The sequence below is a fragment of the Chrysemys picta genome, chromosome 22 (assembly GCF_011386835.1).
Source record: "Chrysemys picta bellii isolate R12L10 chromosome 22, ASM1138683v2, whole genome shotgun sequence".
Taxonomy (NCBI): Eukaryota; Metazoa; Chordata; order Testudines; family Emydidae; genus Chrysemys; species Chrysemys picta.
The window spans coordinates 18,054,037-18,076,415 of NC_088812.1; the positions used below are offsets into that span (position 1 = coordinate 18,054,037).

Below are 22,379 nucleotides of genomic sequence, written 5' to 3' on the forward strand. Positions count from 1 at the left end.
TCCTTGTTTTTGAGACTCACAAGCCGTGATTGCATATATTTTGTTTCATCTTTCACAAAAGGGATGGCTGACTAGACTTTTATTACAGGAGGTTTTTTTCCTGTCAGGAAGGGAGGGGGCGGGGGTTGTAAACGCAGGTAGGTGTCCGTTTTGATCTGTCGCTAATCACAGGAAGTGAGGGGGTCTGTGTCTTTAAGGTTGTAAATTCCACAGATCTGCTTTGACTTACATTCTCAAAGGTACCTCCGAAAATATTTTTGTTTTTAAATAATCTCGTGCTATGGTCTGGAAATTGTCTATTATGCCCAATATACCTCTGCCCTGTTATCGTTAAAAACAAAACAAAACAAAAATAGTTGTATCTTTTGCCTGGAGCCCCAGCCTAATCTGAGGGAAGACATGGTGGAAATATTTGGAGCTGATTTTCTGCTAAGGCAATGAATAAGATCTAAAGACCCATTGGTACTGGAGATGAATGCACCAAGTAGCTTCCTAAAAAAGGTCTTCAAACCTCCCTCTCCTTGTTAATAATATTTGCCCTAAAAATATTGAACTTATTTTGCTTAAACATAGCCCGAAGAGAGGTCAACTGAGCGTCTCCTATGGGGGAGGACAGCTATTATTATTATTATTATTATTATTATTATTATTATTATTATTATTATTATTATTATTATTATTACTTGTATTATGGTTCTGTTTCGTATATTCCACTAGGTTGATAGGCTTATGTAATTAAAGACAAGTTAGAGGTTGGTTGTTGTATTTTCCTCCCCTTTTCCTTCTGTTCTATATTGTGTACTTTTGTGGCTGTGATGCATAATATACAGCAGGAGAAAATCATACTTTACAAAAATGACTAAGATTTGTGATCTAACTAGGCTTCGCAGTAATAAAAATAGAAACACACAGACACAGACACACCACACCCACACTAAACAGCTTTCCTTGGAACTCTGAGAGCTAAAAGGTTAGGGACATGCTCAGTAGGCATATAGGCAGAGTAAGGCTTTGGGTATGCTTTCTTTATTGCTACATCTGATTAAATACATTTAAGTGAAAAATTAACAGATTATCAAAGAGATCCATTTTCGACACCCACAAAAAATGATCTGAACCTATGTGTGTATATAATCTGTGCTGAAGGCTAACTTCTTTCTGTAAAGTAGCATTCAGTCAATCCCTCTCTCTCTTTCTCGCTCGCTCGCTCTTTTTTTCTCTCTCTCCCCGGTATGGTGAAAAGTGACCTCTTTCCATAAAATAGCATTCAGTCTCTCTCAGTGTGTGTGTGTATGTATGTGTGTATACACATTGTGCTGTTTTTATAAGACAACATTCAGTCGATGTACGTTGTAAATGAATTATCTAATAGACATTCTCCAATTAAAAACAAAAAGCCTCCATTATTTTTGCTTTCCTGACAGTTTGGCTAGGAATAAAACATTTGACTGTTGGGGGCGGGGGAGGATCTTTACCTATAGACACAACCTGACACTTTACATCTGTCTCTGCTTTCCTTGGGTACCTGTCCCTGTCGAAATTAATTCCCCATAATACTGTGGAGAACAGAAATATAAGCTTTAAAAAAAATAGTCCAGTCTCAAAGTTGCTGGGTCATGTGTAAGCGAATAAGTGGAGTATGAACAAACCTATATTTTATGTTAGTTTCCTACCATGCTGCACTGGCTGATGCACTATCCCTGAACTAATATCTAATTCCTCTTAACTTATTCCAAATGGATGCTTAAAATAAGATTTTCGGATCTAGAGAGTCTGTTATTATTAGTATTAGCTGGCATTCTGTTCTGCCCTCATTTCATCCCACCTTCCACTTTTTCACTGAGCCAGTCCCAGCTGCTAAACTCTGGATGGAATCCAAACAATCTGTTGCCTTTACAGCCGCGTTGCAATCTCATGTGGGTACATTTCTGGTCCCCTAGGTGTTCACCTTTCCCTTTCCCCAGGTTCCCAGGTTTTGGGGTGAAAACCCTTTAGCCTTTCCAGGAATCGAACAATTATTCAATGCATCCGAGGCCCAACTGAACAAGCTTAGCCATCTTTTTGCAACAAGGCAGCCGATTTCTTATCAGGTTTGAATTGATGCTAGAGGCCTGGTTCTGTATATCATTCTTGAGATTTCTCTTGTCCAACTACGCGGCTCCTTTTGCTTCTGTAGGCTTGACTAATGACTGTTGCAAACGACAATGCCTGCAGAATTCTAATCGCCAGGATGAGTCGGGCATCATTTATACTTCTAAATTTATTTTAAAGTATTTTACAGCAGCCCAAGTTTAGTTAAGTTCTGCCTGCTGCTCTGGAGGTGCAGCTACAACCCTCGGAATTACTGAAACTAATAAACGTTTTATTAAAAGGTTTTGATGGATTCACCTTTGGGATTAACTAAGATAATAGTTTATTACACAGTGAAAGATTAAACTGAAAGTACCCTAGTGAAAAAAATAAACATTATAGATAACAGAAAACTCCTCTTCAACCATTATAGTCCATTGTTGTCATTCTCCACTGCCCAATGAAAGTTTTTTTTTTTAACAAAATCAAATACCTCATTTGGTAGCTGAAGGCAATTAGAAGGTTTCTCCAGAACTCCATGTCTCTTGTTCGCTCATTAGAATACACATGGTTCCCAGTTTATACTCTCTATATTTGTACAGAGTGCGGGTGATCGACAGAAAATCGAGATAGGTAGGAATATCCAAAGATAGGAATCGTAGGCAGAAGAATAAAGTAATCACACTAGATAATTTTTCTTCATCAGTCCTAAATAACTAATTCCAGTACCTTATAGAACTGTTTTCATCACCTAAAACAACATTGATACACACAAACCTGTGTGTCTGTCCCTGTGTGTATATAGATGTGTGTGGGTGTGCATATATGTGTTCGTTGTGTGTGTAAACATGCACTCACATACAGAGATATGAATAGATACACAAATACTTTAAAACAGTTTTAAATGGGGAATATGTAATATTTACACTTCAAAACATAATATATCTGATATATGGTTATAGTATGCATATATATGTACAGTACACTGTATTTGATATATATATGTACATACATAAATACATACATATATATTACAACTACAGTGTACTGTACATATATATACAGTGTATATATAATATGTGTGTGTGTGAATCCTGTACATTTTGAATATAAAATCTGTATTCATTAAACTGGCTAGGAGAATTGATATCTGTAAGGTTTTAATAACAGCTATTGATTCAAGCACTCACCAGTCTATAACCTATATGGAGGAAATCTTTGTACATCTAATCTAATTAGACACTCTATCACATATATGTATGGTAAGAGCAGTTGGGCCATTTGAAACCCAAGGCAGAAAGGGTGCTCTTTTGCTGCCCTTTGCTTAAAAAGTGTCCAGTGATTACTTCACATCCCCAGAGAAAGCCAGCACAGAATTGATTTTAAATTGCAAAGGGTGTCAGTACCGACCAGAAGTGCCTGCAACCTGTGCTGCTTATTTCCCCATAGACTCCGCTTCAGAATGAGAATCACCCATCGGAGTTTTCTCTTTGCCATTTACACGCCCAAATGTTCTGTGGCGAATGTCACACGAAGTGTAGCCCCAGTTCAACTGGATTATTTACTCTTGCGCCAGCTAGGAAGGGAATCCAGCGGAAAGAGAAGGCATTTAGCAGGACGATATGAGGCAGGGGGGCTCTCTCAGCAACACTGAAAATGAAGGCACAGTAGGGTTTATCAGAGTTACCCTAAAGTTAGTTGCGGCTCAGGACAACGTAGCCAACTCTTATATTGACCCTTCAACCTCATGAGAGGTTGGTATGACTTTCTATTCCCCTGCACGATTTAAAATAACTAATATTCTCATTCTGACCCATTACGCTGTCTCAGTGGCTAAGCCCAAATCCTTTTTTCATGGGCATCGGCTTTCAAAGTCCTTCTCGGGAGTTAGGTGCTATCACAAATAGAATCAAACTATAGAAGTGCATTCTCTGTAATTATTAATATTATCACTCTGGGGGAGGATTTCAAGGCTAAATGGGTTAAGCTAGTAAGTGCCACTCAAGAAGAAGCTTTCTAGGATAATACAGAACAAGAGCTGTCTAAAGTTTGTATATATTTCCATAGCATACAATAACATCCACCTAACTTCCACTGAACAGTTCTCTCTGCAGCTCCCCCCCCCCCCATCCTCGTAGAAGACCAATGTTTTCTTTACAACGTAACCTATGGTTCAGCAGCATGAGATGAGTCATTACAGGTATTGTTTGTGTAGAAAAAGTCAAGGAGAAACCTTATAGCCTGTATATATGTCACTTAAAAGGATCCTCCATCAAAGTTTTTTCTCCGTGCTGAAAAGGATAGAGCCGTCAGACTCAGAAAATATTGTATTCAGAATTTATTGATTATAACTAAAATACATATTTGCGGCCTTTTAAATAGGGTTGAAGAGGCTAAAGGAGAAAACGGAAGTGATCAGTTGTAGTTATATGGACCATTACAGACAAGTATATATGGTATAATAAATAAATAAAACTCTACCGATCGCAGGTTTATTAGTTAATTTCAAATCTTTTAAATAGTTATTCTTTAAGGACCATCTCTAACAGGTTTGATTTGCTAGTTCTCAAAGCTGCAACACATATATTTGCTTTTCGAGCTAAATGAAATCACATGAGAAGTTATAAAGAATTGAGACATAACTCGTTTACCCATCCTGGCTACTTTGATCTATTAAAAATGTAATCCTCTTTTAAAAAAAAAGTAAAAGCATGTTTCCTACCAAGCAGGAAGTTATTTTTAGGCTCCCGTGTAGGTCAAGTCTTGAAGAGTTCATGAACTGAGGCTCCATTATAAATAATAGTAATAATAATAGTAATAAAAATATATTTGTAATACAGATTCAAATCTCCTCGCAGCTAAAAGGGGTTCTTCGCCAAAACCAGATTTTTAAGGGGGGCTTGGGGAAAGGTGATATAAAGAAAACCAACAATTTCTCCAGCATAAAAATGAAACATCAAATTAGTTTGCCTCTGGGCTTCATTTTTCCCCTTCTACATTATAACTAGTTATTGAACTAGCTAGAAGATCTAAAGGCCATTTGTGAGGAGACAAATTTCAATGGAGTTCCCCCATCAATAACTCCTTGGCAGTGACCTATTGGATCAAGTCAAACAGTTGAGGTGAAATTCAGGTCACGCTGTCTAACCAATATTAAAATGCGCCCACTTTTTAAAAAGCCACTTTCAACGAGATTTGAAGAAAATTGAATTCCTGGGTGGGGTAGAAAGGGGGGGAATAGAGAAAGAGAGAGAGATTGAGAAAACGGTTTGCATATTTTTTACAAACAAACAACAGGAATTCATCTTTAATATCTTAGAAAGAGGGGGTAAATATTTACATTATTACAGATTCGGAGACTAAAGAGGCTAAAAAGAAAAATGTGAAGGGTAGTACTTCTCCTGACATGCTCTGGTTATTAAAATCGTTTTAGGCCGATTCATTACTTTTACTGACAACAGATTTAAGAAAAAATCAATTAAACATTTGCATATTTCTTTGCATAAATTAGACTTGTCTATTTGCATTATGAAGGAACAAAAAGGAAAGGTCTTTTTTGCACTTACTGCTTTCAAGTTGTTAGAAAAATTAAAATTTAATTAATTACATGTCATTGCATATGTCACAGAGAAACCAACTATTTTTTTCTGCAAGAAACTATCTGTCTTCCCCCCCCCCAGCACACACACTAATGTAACTTATTGTATAATAATCACCTTAAAATAAACCCTTAAATGCTTTGAAATAAAACTCTACTCAAAAATTTATTTCCTGCCTATGAATCTCAAGAAGAGATAGTTCATAGTGGGAGGTTTGTTGTTTTATTATTATTATTAAACATTGAATAACAAAACCCCAGTAGCTAGGTACTTCATTTTCTAGGATGCACAGATTGCTAATGGCTTGAGGTACAGGTTACCAAACGGTCAGTATGGTAATAGCTAAGACAATGAATCCGCAGGGACAATAGTCACTTATTTTTCTTCAGTACTGTCAGAAAGGCGCTTTGTACTCAAAAATGTTCTTGAAATGGTAACCAGATCTATATTTTGCAACCTGATTCCTGGGTAGAGAAGGAAATAAAGACCAGAAATTATTTTTCCGAGGTGCTATATTTCTCTTGGCGTTGTCAGTCCAAAACTGTTTGTCGACATTGTTGGGCTGGCTGGGGAAATTGAGGCGAAAGAGAGGGGTGGGAAGGAAGGTTTATAGACAAAAGAGCCAGATTCTTGTACAACTATTCTTCACACGTCCTTGCAGACTTATTTTATGGAGACAAAAATTCTGCCAAACACTTAAAGCAAAAGACACATCTAAAAACTCCACTAAAAAGACAAAAAGAAAAAACCAGACAAGTGAGGGGGGAAATATATTTGTGCACTGCTTAGATATAATGTGCAAGAAACTAAAATAGAAGTCGGGGGTGAATTTAGATTGACAAGGCAGGAGGGCCAGGCGCTTCTTGAAATAAAACCTTTTTTAAAAAAATATTTGCAATTAAGTCCCAAAGCTATAAGAATAACAAATCATTGAAATAAAATTGCAGTTCTCTCTTGGCCATCTGGAACACTGAGCGAAAGGCTTTTTTAAGCCTTCGAACTGTAGGTCAGTAACTCATTGGTAGAAATTGGTTTGGGTGACCTTCACGCCTGGGATTTTTGAACTCTTTAGTTGTTGTTGTTTATGATAACCACCGAGTATGTTCTTAGATAACTACCTGTGGATATTTTTTTAATGCCTCTCCTCTGTGGCTTACCGAGATTCATCCATTAAAAAGACATGCCTAGGTAAAATTACTTTATTAACTCTACATCTTTATTCAATATCCCCGCAGCCTCGGGAAAAAAGTTTTTTGCATCAATATGAACAATAAATGTCAAAATCCTGTCTGAGTCCAAGGTGTTTGGACAGCATGAGATATAGCTAGTGAAAAGGAATTTATTGGACAGATTTGAATCAATGTTTTGAATACCAGAATACATTTCCATTCATGTCTTTTGCATACTCTAGATTCTCCCGCCACCCTCCTTACAACTTTTCTTTAGAGAGATAGAATTCTACTCGCTTATATCAAGAGATGGAACATATCTAACTTTAATAACGTTCATCTTTGTCAAGCCACTGGGTAAGCAATTAGACAGGCCATGGAAAAAAAGATGCCAATAAAACCAATAAATGCTAGATAATAATAAAAATAGCAAATGAGTTTCCACATGTAACAGTGCCAAAATATATATGGGACTGAGTCTTTGTGTGAGGTAGTACAGGCAATCACAAATATGCAAAGCAAACCATATCTGTAAACATCTTAAGCAACATGCTGAGTGAGTGGCCTTTGCATGCTCTCCAACTTTCTTCCAGCCAGAAAGCATTATTCTGAAGTGCAATCCTTTCCCTCCCCACCCCTCAAACCTCAACACCACAAGTGCCAAATTATACAGTCGTCTATATGTACCCTGTAGAATCGAATTTGTGTGAATATTTGAGAGTCACAAATTCGTCTCTAGGGGAGTATATGGACGATGCCAGAGCCTTGTAAAGTTCTGCTTTCCTTTGATTCCCTTAATTGCAGCTGTTCTAATTAAATCCTCAAATACTGGTTATGTCATTTTAAAAGGTAGTTATTCAAGTGCAAAACACCCTTAGCTTCTGCCAGGACAGCGTGGGGGTGGCTTGTTAAAGGTAGACTGAATAATAATGATGATTGGGGATGAGGATCATAATAATAATAAAATCACATTATTACTTTTCATATAAAGAAGAAACAGCAGAAGTCTCAGCCAACAGCACAAAAAGCCCCAACCATTTCATGTGACTGATTTATGGCGTTTTACAACCCCATAAAAGCTGTAACAACGAGCCAAAAGCCTCCGACACCGCTGGCACGTTTAGTCTAATAAATAAAACATAAACAGTTAACTTTATGTGTCACTTTTATTGTTATCAAGTAAAATATGGCAATGCCCTGCAAGCTATGATTTCCAACTATAATTGTTATCAAGCAGTACAAGGGATTAATCCGACTCCCTCTGCCCCTCTGTTTAGTGCAAGCTATAGATAAACCCCTTAATTGCAATAACTGCACTCTCCAAAATATTTACATCGATTTCCAGTTTCTGTACTTGCACAGGGGGTCTATTTGTCCTGACATCTGGGAAAGGGAGCCATTTTTATATATGTTATCTCAACCTTTCCTCCCGCCCTCTATTAAAGCAGCTAGTTAAATGGGTCTTTTCAATGGACGTTGCAAGAGAAACTAATTCTCTGGCTGGATGTGGAACTATGAACCACATGTCTATCTATCTATCTATCCCCATCCACACTATCTATCTATCTATCTATCTATCTATCTATCTATCTATCTATCTATCTATCTATCATCTCACATACATGTATGCTTATTTAAATGTATGTATGTATGTATGTATATTATATGGAGCTTTGGCAGACTGGAAAGGGCAGAATTTTGAATGACGAAAACAAAGCATAATCACCCTGTAAAAGCCAGTAGGAATAAAAATACACAAGTAGTTTTACAAGTATAGAATTGTTGTCACTCCAAAAGCATTCCTGCCTTCTGAGTGGGTGGAAAGGCTGTGTAGCTATGATCTTTAATACACAAATAGATCCTATCAGTTTCCAAGGAAATGAGATATCTCTTAAGCAAAGGTTGGGAGCATTTAGAGAACTCTAAATTACGGAGCCATGATTTGCATATTCCCTTTTACGTCTCAGGTAACTTGTTTCCTTCCCTTCCCTCCCCACCCCCCATTCAATTATGTATGTTTAACAATATTCCATTTTGGGTGGGGGAAACAAATTTACTAGCAAGGGCACTTAAACTGCCCTATGCTACTTAGGGGTGAAAAGGGGGGCAGTTTTGTAACCTAGCATTTATTTAAAGTGAAAAATTCAACATATTCTGAGCATGTCTTATTCTGTGCAGGGTAAAGTGATAGTTAATTTTCATAATTAAGGCTTGTTCTGTTGTTGATCTGCAAGATCTGGGGGGAAGTCCTACCACGGAGACATTTCTAAAATCCAGCCTGCGGCGGGTTGGGGGGGTATTATGAGGAATATTCCCCACATGTTCCCTCACCCCCTTTACAAAAACCGGTAGGATTTTATTCTTTTATTTTTTCCTTACACATATGTCTTTTTCGGCGGGTAGAGGAAAGGGGGTCGGTTGATCCTTCTCACCATCCTGACTCTTTTGCTCCTAGTTTTGAGATCACACAAACAACAACCAACAACAACAACAATGCACACACATACACACACAAATTGGATACATTTTGAAAAAGCTTTTGGTTCCTTATCCGGGGACTAGGCTGGCTGGTGTGATTGGACAAGGGAGTCACATGGTGAAAGTAACTTTACGGGGTCGCCAGCTTGTAGGAGGGCTTTATGGAGCAGAAAAACGACAAAGCGAGAAAAATTATTTTCCACTCCAGAAATTAATGATCATGAGCTCCTATTTGATGGACTCTAACTACATCGATCCGAAATTTCCTCCATGCGAGGAATATTCGCAAAATAATTACATCCCAGACCACAGTCCGGAATATTACAGCCGGACAAGGGAGTCCAGCTTTCAGCATCATCACCAAGAATTGTACCCACCACCAAGACCAAACTACCCAGAGCGCCAATACAGCTGTGCCAATATTCAAGCTCCCGGCAACCCAGCCGCGCACCAAAGGGGACATGGGCAAACTCAAGGAGGCCACCACCTCTCAGAGAAACCGCAGCAGTTGTGTGAGCAGACTGCTCTTTCCAGTTCCTCCACCTCTCCTTCCCCAGCCCCTACAGCCTGCAACCAGCCAAACCCTGAGCATCTTAACAGCACAGCTTCTAAGCAACCTATAGTCTATCCATGGATGAAAAAAATCCACGTCAGTACTGGTAGGCAACTTTTTTTTCTCTCCCTCTGCTCTGTCTTCCTTCCTATTTTCACACCATGCTCTCGCTCGCTCTCGCTCTCACTCGTTTTTTTTTTTTTTTTATTTCCTTCCCTTCCATGAGAGTCTTTGGGTTAGCACAATTGAGCTGGATTTACGACTCGGAATGGGTAATTACACCCACCATAAATTTTATAGCCAAGCTAGTCTGGGCAGCCTTAGCCATGTGGTTCATTCTGTTATGTATGTGTGAAACTCCTAAAGCTTTGTAAGGGGTGCATAAATAATTCAGTCTTTTGAGCCAGGGAAACCCCTTCTTATTAGAATAGAAAGTCTTGGGCTGCCAGAAGTTCTTTATAACCCATTTAGCTGATTACTTTTTCCTGAGCCACTCTAGATTTCCTGTCTCTGTCTCTCCCCCTCTCCCTCTCTGTTCTGTCTGCTTCTCTCTCTCTATTCATGCTAATCTTTGCTTTTCCAGTGAATCCCAATTACAATGGAGGCGAGCCCAAACGTTCCAGGACTGCGTATACAAGACAGCAGGTCTTGGAGTTGGAAAAGGAGTTTCACTATAACAGGTACCTGACAAGGCGACGGCGCATCGAAATAGCTCACTCCTTGTGTCTCTCGGAAAGGCAGATCAAAATCTGGTTTCAGAACAGGCGGATGAAATGGAAAAAAGACCACAGGCTGCCCAATACCAAAGTCAGATCCTCGACTCCATCTAATTCATCGGCGGGCACCATTGCTGCTGGTAACGCGGCCCCCAGCGAGGAACTATCACCGAGTACAGCTCAGGATCAGCGAGCAGAGGATATCACAAGGTTATAAACAATATCACACACACACACAAAATTGACTCTGATTATTTATAGAATCTAATATATATATATATATTTTGGTTCTTTTCTTGTAGTTTTCCTGTGCGTATAAAAAACAATGAGGTCTTCTGTAAGACCACAGGCTTAAATGCATGTAACATAGCATGAAGCCAGGTGACCGAGTACCTGCAGGTTTTTTTACGCCATTTCAGGGTTTTATTTATTTTTTAAGGGGTAAGGAAGGGGGGGGAGAGGTCAACGTTCTGTTAGATGAATTTAATGAACAAATAAGAATAATCAAAAAGAAGGAGAATGTAGGTATTGTACCCCCTGCATTACAAATGCACAATGATCTGCCGAGAATAAAATGGAGCATTGAAATTCTTTTGTATAAATGTGAAAAAAAGCTAAAAAAAAATCATGATTCAAAAGAAAAAAAATCACACAAACCAGGTTGAGCGAGTAATTGGTTGAAATTTTGAGAAGCGGGGAAAAAAAGAAAAGGGAAGGATAGTGACATATTTAAAAAAAGAGCAAGGTTTAAACAAAGTCAGTAGCTAGGTTTTTTGTCGTGGTTATTTGTGTTTTTGGACTGATTTTACATGATCATTGTAAACTTGCAATAAAGCGTTTTAGTGTGTATGTGAAAGTCCCAGTGTTCAATAAACCAGTGAGTGTGAATTAGTTTTACTTTAATGTCTGGTGGCTTATTTTACTCTCTACATTCCCCTTGCCCTAAAAAAATAGAATAATAATCCTGGGATTGTGGCATTAATTCCATGTGCAGGAGTTACTGCTTAAATTAAGTCTAAACAAACATAAAAATAACTCCGTATTTTAGATTTTATGACATCACAACTTGGTCAATGTATTTCAATCTCTGATTCTCTTAGTCAAACATATACTGGGAGGGGGGAGAGGGGAGGAATCTTGTTTTGAGAAAGGAACAGTGATGTGTGTTTGGGTTAGAATATCATTCATCTGTCTCTGTTTCCCCCCTATTTAATATAAGGGTTTTCTGGTTTTTTCCCTTTCTCTACACTTCTGTTGTTTTGTTGTTGTTGCAAGATTATGTGAACTGGTTCATTCATAAAAGCCAATAGGTTTCTTCTAATCGTCTTCCAAAGACAGTAAAAGCTTTGGCAAAAAGGCATTCTTGCTCTTGGACTTTGAATAAATGATCCAAACCGAGAGTTACATGCATAGTTTAGCAAGAAATTTGTCCCACAACTGAAGGTTTGTTTACTTTCCTGGAAGGATGAGATAACTGTAAGAAAGAGTTGTGTGCAAATGGGGAAGTTATACATAGCTGTTTTCTAGGCCCCAATCTTTTGCAACTTTGCAGCATGTTCCTTTTCAGAACTACTGTCCCAGTCTGAAATAACATAGGGGTGCCAGATTTTCAGGTAGGCCTGTTTAAAGACATTTATTCTTCAAGCATTTAACACTATCCCAATGTCTTGCATTAGGATAGTTGGCCAGTTGATTAGATCTCTTTAACCCACCCCAGAATAGAGATTATCAAATCTGAATGAAGGGGATTAGGATAGGGGAGCTTTCTGTTACCTTTATTTTTATTTTTATTTCATTTGTTCTTGTTGGCTCTCAGAAACATGTATAGCCTTCCCTTAAACAAATAATGGTCTCAGAACCTATTGTGATAGCTAGTGAGAGAGATCCTGAAAGGGGAACATAGATTATTATTACTATTTATAATACATCGTGTACCTGTGAAGCTCATCAGTTCTTTACATTCCTGCTGATCGACATTAATATAAGAGTGAGAATGGAGAAAAATGTTGCCATAGTAAATAGACATCAAGTCTATAGTTCTCTTTAAACATTTCCACCTCCAAGCAGAGGAATGTGTTATGAGTTGGTTGTAATTTTTTCTCTCCCTCTGATTCCTTGCCTGTAACAGACAATCTCACACACTTTACCAGTAAAAAAAAAAGGCATTTAAATTCTTTTTATATATAATAAAGTGAATTAGCTAGCTAATCTGTAACAAAGCATCCTCCAAAGGGAAAAAAGAGAGCCTTTACTCGAGGTTAGAGACACTGGCTTCAGACACATCCACCATGCATATACATTGTAAAGAAAACAAAGGCTAAAAGTCCTAACCTTGTAATAATGGTGCTGCTACAAAGTTGAACTGGCAATTCATAGCCAAGTAACGTGTATGTGTTCATCAGTAGAAACCTACATGTGCTAGTTCTGCAGACTAAACTAAGGCTAGTGGGGGTGGGCTGGGTGGAAATATTTCTGTTTAAAGCTTGATCCACTCCCCCCCCCTTCCCTTTTTGCAAAGTGCATCATAACTTGATGAATTATAACGGGGTGTTCTGAGAGGGCACTGGCTCTGAATGCGATAAGACTTTTTTGTTGTGTGTGTGTTCTCTCTCTGAGTGTCTGATGAGGAAGCAAAGGAAACATTAATCACATTTTCAACTATATAGTCTGCATATTCAGTAATAAAAAAAATCACATTTAGGTATATGCCTTTTCGTTCTTGTACCTACTTTTCTGTTCCAGTTCTTTGCTCTGAGACTAACTTTACTTTTTCACCTCTTCTCTGCATTATGCTGAGTATTATTTAGCATCTTACTTAGCCTTTAGACTTGGCCATGACACAATTCCTGGCATGGAGGGAGATTATGAATGCATTATATAGCCAGGCAGCAGGGGGAAGAAGAAAAAAATTAATGTTCCTAGCTACAAGCAGCCTGCACCATAGTCTCTTTTTAGCCTCTTGACGCCTCCATGTTGGGAGCCTGAAAGATACTTTATTGAAGTTCGGGTAAATGGCAAAAATGGGTTCACTGAAAGGACAACTTTTCTATCCCATCAGCTTTATTCTAGCCAGGCAGGGTGACCTCTAAGCCCCCCTGACCCGGGTAGGTCTCACAACGTGTACCTTCTGTGTCTCTCTACATAGATTTAGCGGCACCACTACTGTTTAGCGTCTTTGTAGATTTTACCATAGTAATGGGGGAGAGATGGGGCAGATTCAATGCGTGTTATCGCATTGTGTTGTCACCAAAATAATCCAAGAGAAAGGAAGAAGGGTGAAGTTACGGCCAAATCTCTCTTCTCACTTCCCGCCTTCCCATGGTTTATTTCCCAACTGGCTACTACCCTATGACCAGATCAAAGTATCCAACGCCAAGTAAGTAGCTTTGCACTTTAAAAAACACGGGGGAAGTTTGCAAAGCGATGATTCAAATCAGGAGGTAAATGCAATCGAGCGAGAAGGGAGAGAATTTTTGTATCAGAGGGGAAACAATAGTTTATTCTGGTTAGGAGTGCAAAATGGTCCAGATATACCATGGCACGTATAAGTCTGGTACACGGGGCTGCATTACCCCCACTCCCCATCATCCTGTGTTCGAAGATTAGAAGCTCTTTAATTTCAGTGCTCTATGTTCCAGATTTACGTCGGCACATATAGATTTGTCATCATGTGGGGGTATGTTCCCCCTCAAACTGTGTATTTCATTGTTCGGTGATTGGATATTATCTCTACTTATATTACTGGGCTATAAAAGTAACATCATCAACAAAAATGTTTCTCGAGGATCAAATTAACATCTCAGGTCAGTTTATTTTAACTCATTTTCTTCTAGTCCAATTTGCTTGAAAATGACCCGCTTATTTATTTATTTATTTTTTTTTGTTTCCCCTCACAATTAGATTTTTGAGGATTAAGATTCTAACATGAGTGAGAAGCAGTTTACAAGGCTTTAACGAGCTATAAAAAAGACGTTAGAAAGCCCTTGTATACAGACCCTTGAAGGGACCTCTGTTAAATGTAGTTCAAGAAGCTGTGAAACTTAGTTTCCTGTATTGCCTGTTAAAAACCAACAGCTCCAGAGATGTTTGGGGAGATAACTTCCCACAAACAAGGGCCTTCAGGCGTTATCTAAGTGCCTTCAGTTTTATGAAAACTTTTCCAGTATATAGATACACATGTTTTCCCCTTTTGCTCTAGGGCTAATCCACAGAAGTGGCATAGTTTAACTTCCAGACTCTTCAGTTAACATAATATCCCAGGTCTTTACAGCCACTTGTGTCCTTTATCCCTCACATAGTTGGAAAATGTTCGTCTGCACTGTTAATTGTAATTAAAAGACAAACATTCAGCCAGGCTTAAGTGAATGAGTTACGGGTTTGCAACCATAACTGACAGCACCTCGAACGTGTAACTTACATTTATTGTGGTCTCGTATATCATTATCCAGAGATATAGTTTTATGTACTTCCTAATCTGTCCTTATGATTTATTTTGATGGGCAAGGTACCAAACCAAACATTTTGGGACTTTAGTGAAAGCCTAGTATTTCCTTACAAACAGCCAGCAGCCGTTATGGTAATGGTATTAACAGTTTCTGGCAAATGACACCCTTTTCTGTTTGTTTGTTTCATTGGCTATGGATTGTCTTCCTATGAGGAAAAGTATTTTCCCAACTCAGCAATAGATAGTTTTGAGTTGAGAGAGAGAGAGTGTGTGTGTGTGTGTGTGGGGGGGGGGGGGGGGGGGGGGGAGAGAGAGAGAGAGAGAGAGAGAGAGAGAGAGAGAGGCTGGTTTATTTCTAGGTAGGGAGTTAAATATTGCTTTGTAAATTATTCACTTTTCCTACATTATTTTTTCCCATTCCTAAATTAAAGTTTCCATTGCTACCTAATCCATCATATGTATTGTATATTTCCCTAAACCATACAATAGATAGATAGATAGATAGATAGATAGATAGATAGATAGATAGATAGATAGATAGATACTTTGCTTTAAAATAAGAAAGATTTTTAAAAAAAAACAATCTTTGTATTAAAATCTTTAGCTGTTTCTGGAGTTCATTTTTCAGGGATATTTTGATCATTTTATTTTCTTCACTTTTTGTCTGTACTACGGATCTCACAGCTTCTTCTTTCCTCCTCTAAAGGATCTATTTGCTGTTCTGGTGCTAAATGTTATACACTGTTCAGTAATATTTTTTCCTTTGTGTAACTCTTTCTGAGAAGCAAACAAGCAACCTATAAGTAATTGCGGGGTAGCCAAGAAAAATAACTCTGAATATATATATAGTGCAATGTATAAGTAATATACACATGTTACTGAGTATGGAGAGAGATCGGTGTTATTAAAATTACTATTTCAAACTTTAGGGCTTTTTCATAAAGTTTAATTCTGATGCGCTCACTGTGACAGCTGTCACTCAATCAATTCTGTTTGGGTCTGTTTAGTCACTCATAAATATCTGTGTTATTACTTTTTCAGCTAAACAGTTTCATTTCTCTGGGGCTCAGATGTTAACTCCCATCCATCCCCCCACCCCCCTCTGAATGATTATTTATGCCTCATACTTATTGCTTCTCAGGAAAAGTGAAATTATTAAGGACAATATACCTCTGAAAAAAAAATTACCCCAAAGATAGCCAACCTCTCTTGGAAGTAGAGCAGAATATAACTAAAGTCGAGTTTCAAAGAAAGAGGAGTGTATAATAAACAGTCTCCCAAGACCATAAAATACCAATTGTAACACACGCAAAAGGGTATGCTCCAGCACGGGATAAAAGAATTAATTTATTACAAGGTATAAAAATATTTAAGGTAAATCTTTCCCGATACTTCTCTTTTTAAAGGAAGTATATTGTTTTAACCAACCCCTTCCCCACACCCAAGCTCACTCCTCCATAGAGTGCTCCCCTCTGCTTACTACTTGTGAACCTCACTGAATCACACATTAATACATTTATTTTCAATTCATTACATTATTATTAAGCAGAAACTTTAACAGGCTTAAAGGGCTTTGCAGCTTTTGAGTGCAAGATTCCCTTGAGTAATAGCCTTGCAAATTAAAAGTACACACAGAGAATTAAAAGTAAATGTATATACACATAACCACACACACGGAGAATTAAAAGTATATGCACACACACACATAAATACATACAGAAAGACATCCACCGGCATATATATGGATAATTAAAAGTAGATGCTTACACACAAATATACATACACCCACGTGTTTATGCTCATGTGTGCCTTTTACATATACATTCGTCTGTACAAAACCTCACACATATAGAGACAGAATCAAAACGTATCAGACTCCCACACCCACACAGCCTGGAAGTTGGTTAACCTTCCGAAACGCTGCGAGACCCCAAAAGTAGAAGCAACCTGCTATCAGGATTGTCCATGAAATTATGGTTATTTTATTTGCAATGACTAGATACAGTTTGGCTTACTTCTGGGGCGTGCATGCAGCAAAACGTCTGTCTGGCTTCTCTGAAATCCCCCAAAACCAGTTCCCCTGAAGTACCTATAAATATTTAAAGAAGACCCAATAAAGTGTTTACTCGCAGGTTTGCTTTGCATTAGCTAGGTCATGACCCCAAGTTTGGACAGCAGGACAAAGGAGCTTTGACTAGGGTCTTGAAGTCTCGTGTTAGGGAACGGCATAATCCCAAAGTTATTGTTTGAACCAGCAGGTTAATTTACTTGTTTGGCAACAGCTCTGAAGTCTGGATGTATAACTTTATCTAGCCCATGTCTCTAGCCTCATCAAGGGCTACTTAGACTCCTCTCTTATTAAAGTATCCAGATTAGATGATTGTTAAAGCGTTACAATTTACTTCCCATTAGAATCCAAGAAGTTTTTTTAAAAAATATGGGTCTAAACTGCATAACAACAAATAATCCCCTAAAATCCTATGTTAAGGAAAATACCTTCTATACACTTTCCAGGCTATGGAGGTCCTGGCAGGTAAAAAATTCGATCCCTCCACGCGCCATGTTCATTTCAATGCTTAAATACAGATATCCTAGTTTGTAGAATACTTTCAATAAATTGGGGGGCGGGGAGGCTGAGGGGAAACAAACAAACAAACAAAATCCGCAAGTCAGTGGCAAAACCCCATTGATCTCGCTGACTCAAACTTAAGTCCTAGGTATCTCTGGTGCAGAGGCTATACCGCACTAACTCATTTTAATTTAACAATTTTTGGGGGGGAAATTGTTAAATTAAAATGAGTTAGTGCGGTATATCCTCTGCACCAGAGATACCTAGGACTTAAGTTTGAGAGGGGAGAGGGGAGAGAATAGTAGTCTGGCATGATCCCTGGACAGTTTTCCCAACTGTAAGCATGTAAAATAAAGCCTATGCTGACGATGTGAACTGTAGCTAGAGAATTATTTTGCCAGCACCCTATTTGAAAGCGTGCACTAACCGTGTTCTTATTCTTTTTTTTAAAGCTTTGGTTTAGATTCTTTTCCTTCTTAAAACCAAAGGAACAGATGGTAAAGCTGAGTTTAAAGTTGTATAAACTTCACCTCAGTGCTAGAATGCCGTTTGCATGGGCCTCTATGGGCAGTGAATGTATAAAGTTTGCTCTTGATAACAATATTTATATATTCAGTATACAGAACTGACCCTGGGTGTATATACAGCGAGATAGCTTTGTAAAAGGGGCATGAGCCTGAAATGCGCTAAATATTTTAGGACTTGGTTTTAAAGAGACCTGACTTCTTCGTGGGCATATTTAATAAGGGTAATGTTTTTTTTTTTTAAAATGCTGATGATGTGAAGGAAAAAAGGCAAATCAGAAGCTAAACCCCATATTTGTAAAAAAAAAAAAAAAAACCCCAACAACCTCTCAAGTAGTTTATTTCAGATTTTTATTTTCTCTCTTTTCACAAAACTGGAGCTGCTTTCAGAAGAGAGAAACATAGGCGGAAAAGTGGGAATAACATTGCTGTCTGGGAAGAAAATGACCAGTGATTTGGATAGTAATGGCTTGATGCTACTGAGAGGCTTCTTTACCTTGACGATCTGCCTTTTTATGGTGAATGTTTTAATATCAAGTTTACAATATAAATCTTGGGTGGCATAAATCGACCGATACATACAAATGTAGTCGCCCCATGCTGGTCATCCTAACCTTTCCTTTCCTCTCCAAGTATTTTCGGAGATTTAGAAAATGCTGTACTGGTTTGCTGTTACTATCCGCGCCACTCGTGAAGAAATACAGTATTGCGAAGTGTTTATACTCCCCGGCGCGAAACATCAAGACCTGTATTTTTTTTAATCTAAACAGTTCTCCTCTCTATCTGGAAACCATCTTTCTGGGTACGAAGAAACTTTTTCCCTAATATGGGTAGAAAAGTCTTAGAACCAGCAGCATAAAGGTTATTGTGAAGATAAACCTCCAATGTGAGTGTGTGCTTGTCAGAGTGTTTTTGTGTGCCTTCATGTCTATATGTCTGCTGTGTGTGTGTTTGTGTGTGCTTGCCTCTCTGTGTTTGTGTGAGTGTATGTCTGTGTGTATCTATGTGTGTGTTTGTGACTGCCTCTGGGTGTTTAGGAGTGTTTGTGTGCCTGACGTTGTGTATATGCTGTGTGAAGGTGTCTGTCTCTATGTGTGTATGTGTTTGGGAGTGTGCATGTGTGTGTGTTTGTATGTCTGTATCTATGGGTGTGTGCTTGTGTTTGCACGTGTGTGTTCTGCGTTTGGAGGGTGTCACAGAACAGAGCCAAGGTTTGGCCTGACCATTGTAAAGAGGGAATTCCTTGAAAAGACTTCACATGGGTATCTGGCAGAGGCAAGCTGTAAATCCAACTGTTTTATAGCCCTGGCAGCAGATGTTTTAAAGCGCACTTTCCCCCCTTGGATTACTGTTTATCACAGAACTTCTAGGCCTGCAATCTATCGACCTTTTATTCTTGGGGGTAGTGAACTGGTTTGTTTTGGTTGTATTCTTTCCATTTGATTGCTAACCCCTTTATCAAATGGCTTCTTTTAAGATCTTTACCCTAAAACAGCCCCTCTTGGTCACTGCGGATGGCGATTAACTACGGCAAGGGATTGCCTTCTTCTGTCCCTGCTTTCCATATTTGCAAATTAAGTGCTCCTGTGATCTGATCAGACCTTCATTACCGGGGGGAGAGGAGCGTTTTGAGGAGGGGGAGGGGAGAGGGAAGGGTGTGGGTGCCTAAAGTCACATTAGTCTCCATGGGGAGAGCAACCCTGGCTGACGTGTTATGAAACAGCTTGAACGTGCTGTGTCTATACCCTCCCTAACCCATCCATCCTCCTTTGGCTAGCCCTCTCTTTTGTTGGCGGAGCTGGGATGGACCCCACCCTTGTAAATAGAATCCATGTGGCCAAAAGAATCCGAGGCGTTTTGCCTTGGGGGTTAATAGGGGAAGGCGGTGGATGTCTGATGCCCCTGTCCTATCAATCCGTGGCTGGTAGGCATGGCAGAGAACCCGTCTCTACTGCTCGCTCTTTTAAAGCTTTAGCATATGCCAGGCCTGTTTGGAGACCGAGGCTTGGAGATAGCTGAGGATCATTAGGTTAAATTGTGTGTGTTGTGTGTGTGTGTGTGTGTGTGTGTGAGAGAGAGAGAGAGAGAGATTGTAGAGTCAAATTTAATTCCATTGTTTCTTATCACAAGGTTCCTTTGGAAGATCTAGAAAACGCCCCACCAAGTAACCAACAAACAAAATAATAACACTGTGTCTTCGCGTCTATTTCCTTGTAACATATGGGGCTCTTCGGCTTAGCTGTATCCATCACCGCTTCTCTTTCATTCTGATAACTGAGAGCGATTTTCATAACGACTTGCAAGAGGGTTGTAAAGAATTATGAGGGCTCAGCAAAGTCCTCCGGTGAACTGTTGGCAAGTGTCACTTTGCAAGCTGACACCCACCGCAGTAAACGTGAGGCTCTGCTGTCCGATTGCAGTTCTCCAAGTTTGCGTGAGCCGTACGCGCTTATTATTTTTGGCTAATAAAACGCAAGACTGTTAGACACAAATACCCAATTAATGTAAACAAGACACTCGTGGCCTCAGTCACCATGACAATTAGAATCCGTAGCATCTAAACACACACCCTGCTCTCTTTGAGAGGTTATATAGTTAGTGGGAGTGCTAAAACCCTACGAGGCATTCTGTATTTATCTTGGTTAACCCTGGTGCTTTTATTAACCCTGGTGCTTCCAAGGAATCTGAGACCCCCTCCACCCCCCAGTGAATCGAACTGGACAAGAACAGAGTTGGTTTAGATTTCACAGCTGATGTTTCTGTTCAAATACTTGGAAAGGAAAAAAAGAAAAACAACAACCCGACCCCATAATACTTACAATAAAAGCTTTAAAATCTAGCTGGGTTTCTTCTATTTAGAAAATAAACAGAAGCAACCAGCCCAGTGTTTGAACCTATCCGTTCAAGAGCAATGTGATTATACGTGTCCTATGAGGACTTTACTCTCTTAAAGTTAACTTAAGACAGGTCACTTTCTGCCGAGGGGTAGCCAAGGGAAATGCGAGCCTAGAGAAATCTACGGTGGAATCACTTGAAATCTAAAATCTTCGGAGAAAAGGCGAAATGCCTGGCCATCTATATGGGCTAAAATACACACACAGAAGAACAGAAGAGACAATTGTTTTACTATTAAAAGCTGCTGGATGCTCAAAAAAAAAAAGGCTGCATTCATTTATATGATTCAGTGCTGTTTAAATAATAATGTGGTCTTGGCAAAAAATGGACCCCATTGCCAATTTTCTCTTCTCACCCAGATAGAGCGAAATGATACGATCTCTGTATTTACAGTTCAATGGCTTGAATACTTAATTTAGTCTATTTTTCGGAACACTCCGTATACCCATAAATCTGCCAGGCTTTCTCTGTTACAATGCCATCAAATAAAGAGGACATTGACTTCCAAAGCAGCTACGGTCCAAATAACTAACAAAGATAATCTATAAAACTGATTTGGAAGGAAAGGGATGAGTTGAGTTCCTTAAGTCTAATCACCCCGACACTATAAACAAATGGCTATAACCTTCGGAAATTAAGTTTGCTTTAATAACCTTTCATAAACAGACTTCTGTCTTGGTGGCTGCAGAAATTATCCTGACTGGGCATTTCACGCCATACATCATACAGTGGGGATCGGGGAGAGGTTTCCTGCACTCTGTAATTGTATTGGGGTCTGTATCTGGACCGAAAGCTTGGCTTTACTCAGGCAAGTAAAACCGTGGAAGTCAAGGTTTACTCTTCTTGTGAGGAATGTGGAGCAGGATTTGGCTCCGACTATTTGTACATCTGTGAAAGAAAGAAAGAAAGAAAGAAAGAAAGAAAGAAAGAAAGAAAGAAAGAAAGAAAGAAAGAAAGAAAGAAAGAAAGAAAGAAAGAAAGAAAGAAAGAAAGAAAGAAAGAAAGAAATCCCCTGGTATAGTGTGACTGTTTGTGAATAAAGAGTCATAGGTGGCTGTTACCTTACCCCTTTAACTCTAGACATGATCTCAATCTATTGAGCACCAAAAGAGTAACGTGTAGCTTTTCCATGAGCAACTCCCTAGGAATTAGATCCAAGCAGCCAGATCCTGGATTCACCTATGTGCTGAAGTATACCAAACAAAGGGGTGCTTATTTCAAAGGCATGAACATGCATAATGGTCAGATGTTTCCCTTTAGCCCGTGTGTTTTTGTGTATGACTGTGTATGTATTGGAGATGACTCTCAAAAGCTTGCATAATACACATTATGGAAAGAGCCCCTTCGATCTGGGCCCCTAAA

General features: G+C 38.9%; 1 protein-coding gene across 4 annotated transcripts in view; it reads left to right on the forward strand.

Annotated features, from left to right (window-relative positions):
* HOXC4 (homeobox C4) overlaps window positions 1-22,379 on the forward strand; it is a 46,701-nt gene that overhangs the window by 7,530 nt on the left and 16,792 nt on the right. For 3 of the 4 annotated variants that reach the window (XM_042842231.2, XM_042842232.2, XM_065576015.1), the window contains exons 3-4: window positions 9,294-9,975; window positions 10,453-13,961. In XM_042842231.2, the coding sequence (XP_042698165.1) occupies window positions 9,432-9,975; window positions 10,453-10,802 (894 nt within the window). In that variant the 5' untranslated portion in view covers window positions 9,294-9,431 and the 3' untranslated portion in view covers window positions 10,803-13,961. Of the gene's footprint in view, window positions 1-9,293; window positions 9,976-10,452; window positions 14,389-22,379 lie in introns of all 4 variants that reach the window. The other variant, XM_065576016.1, reaches the window with a different exon arrangement.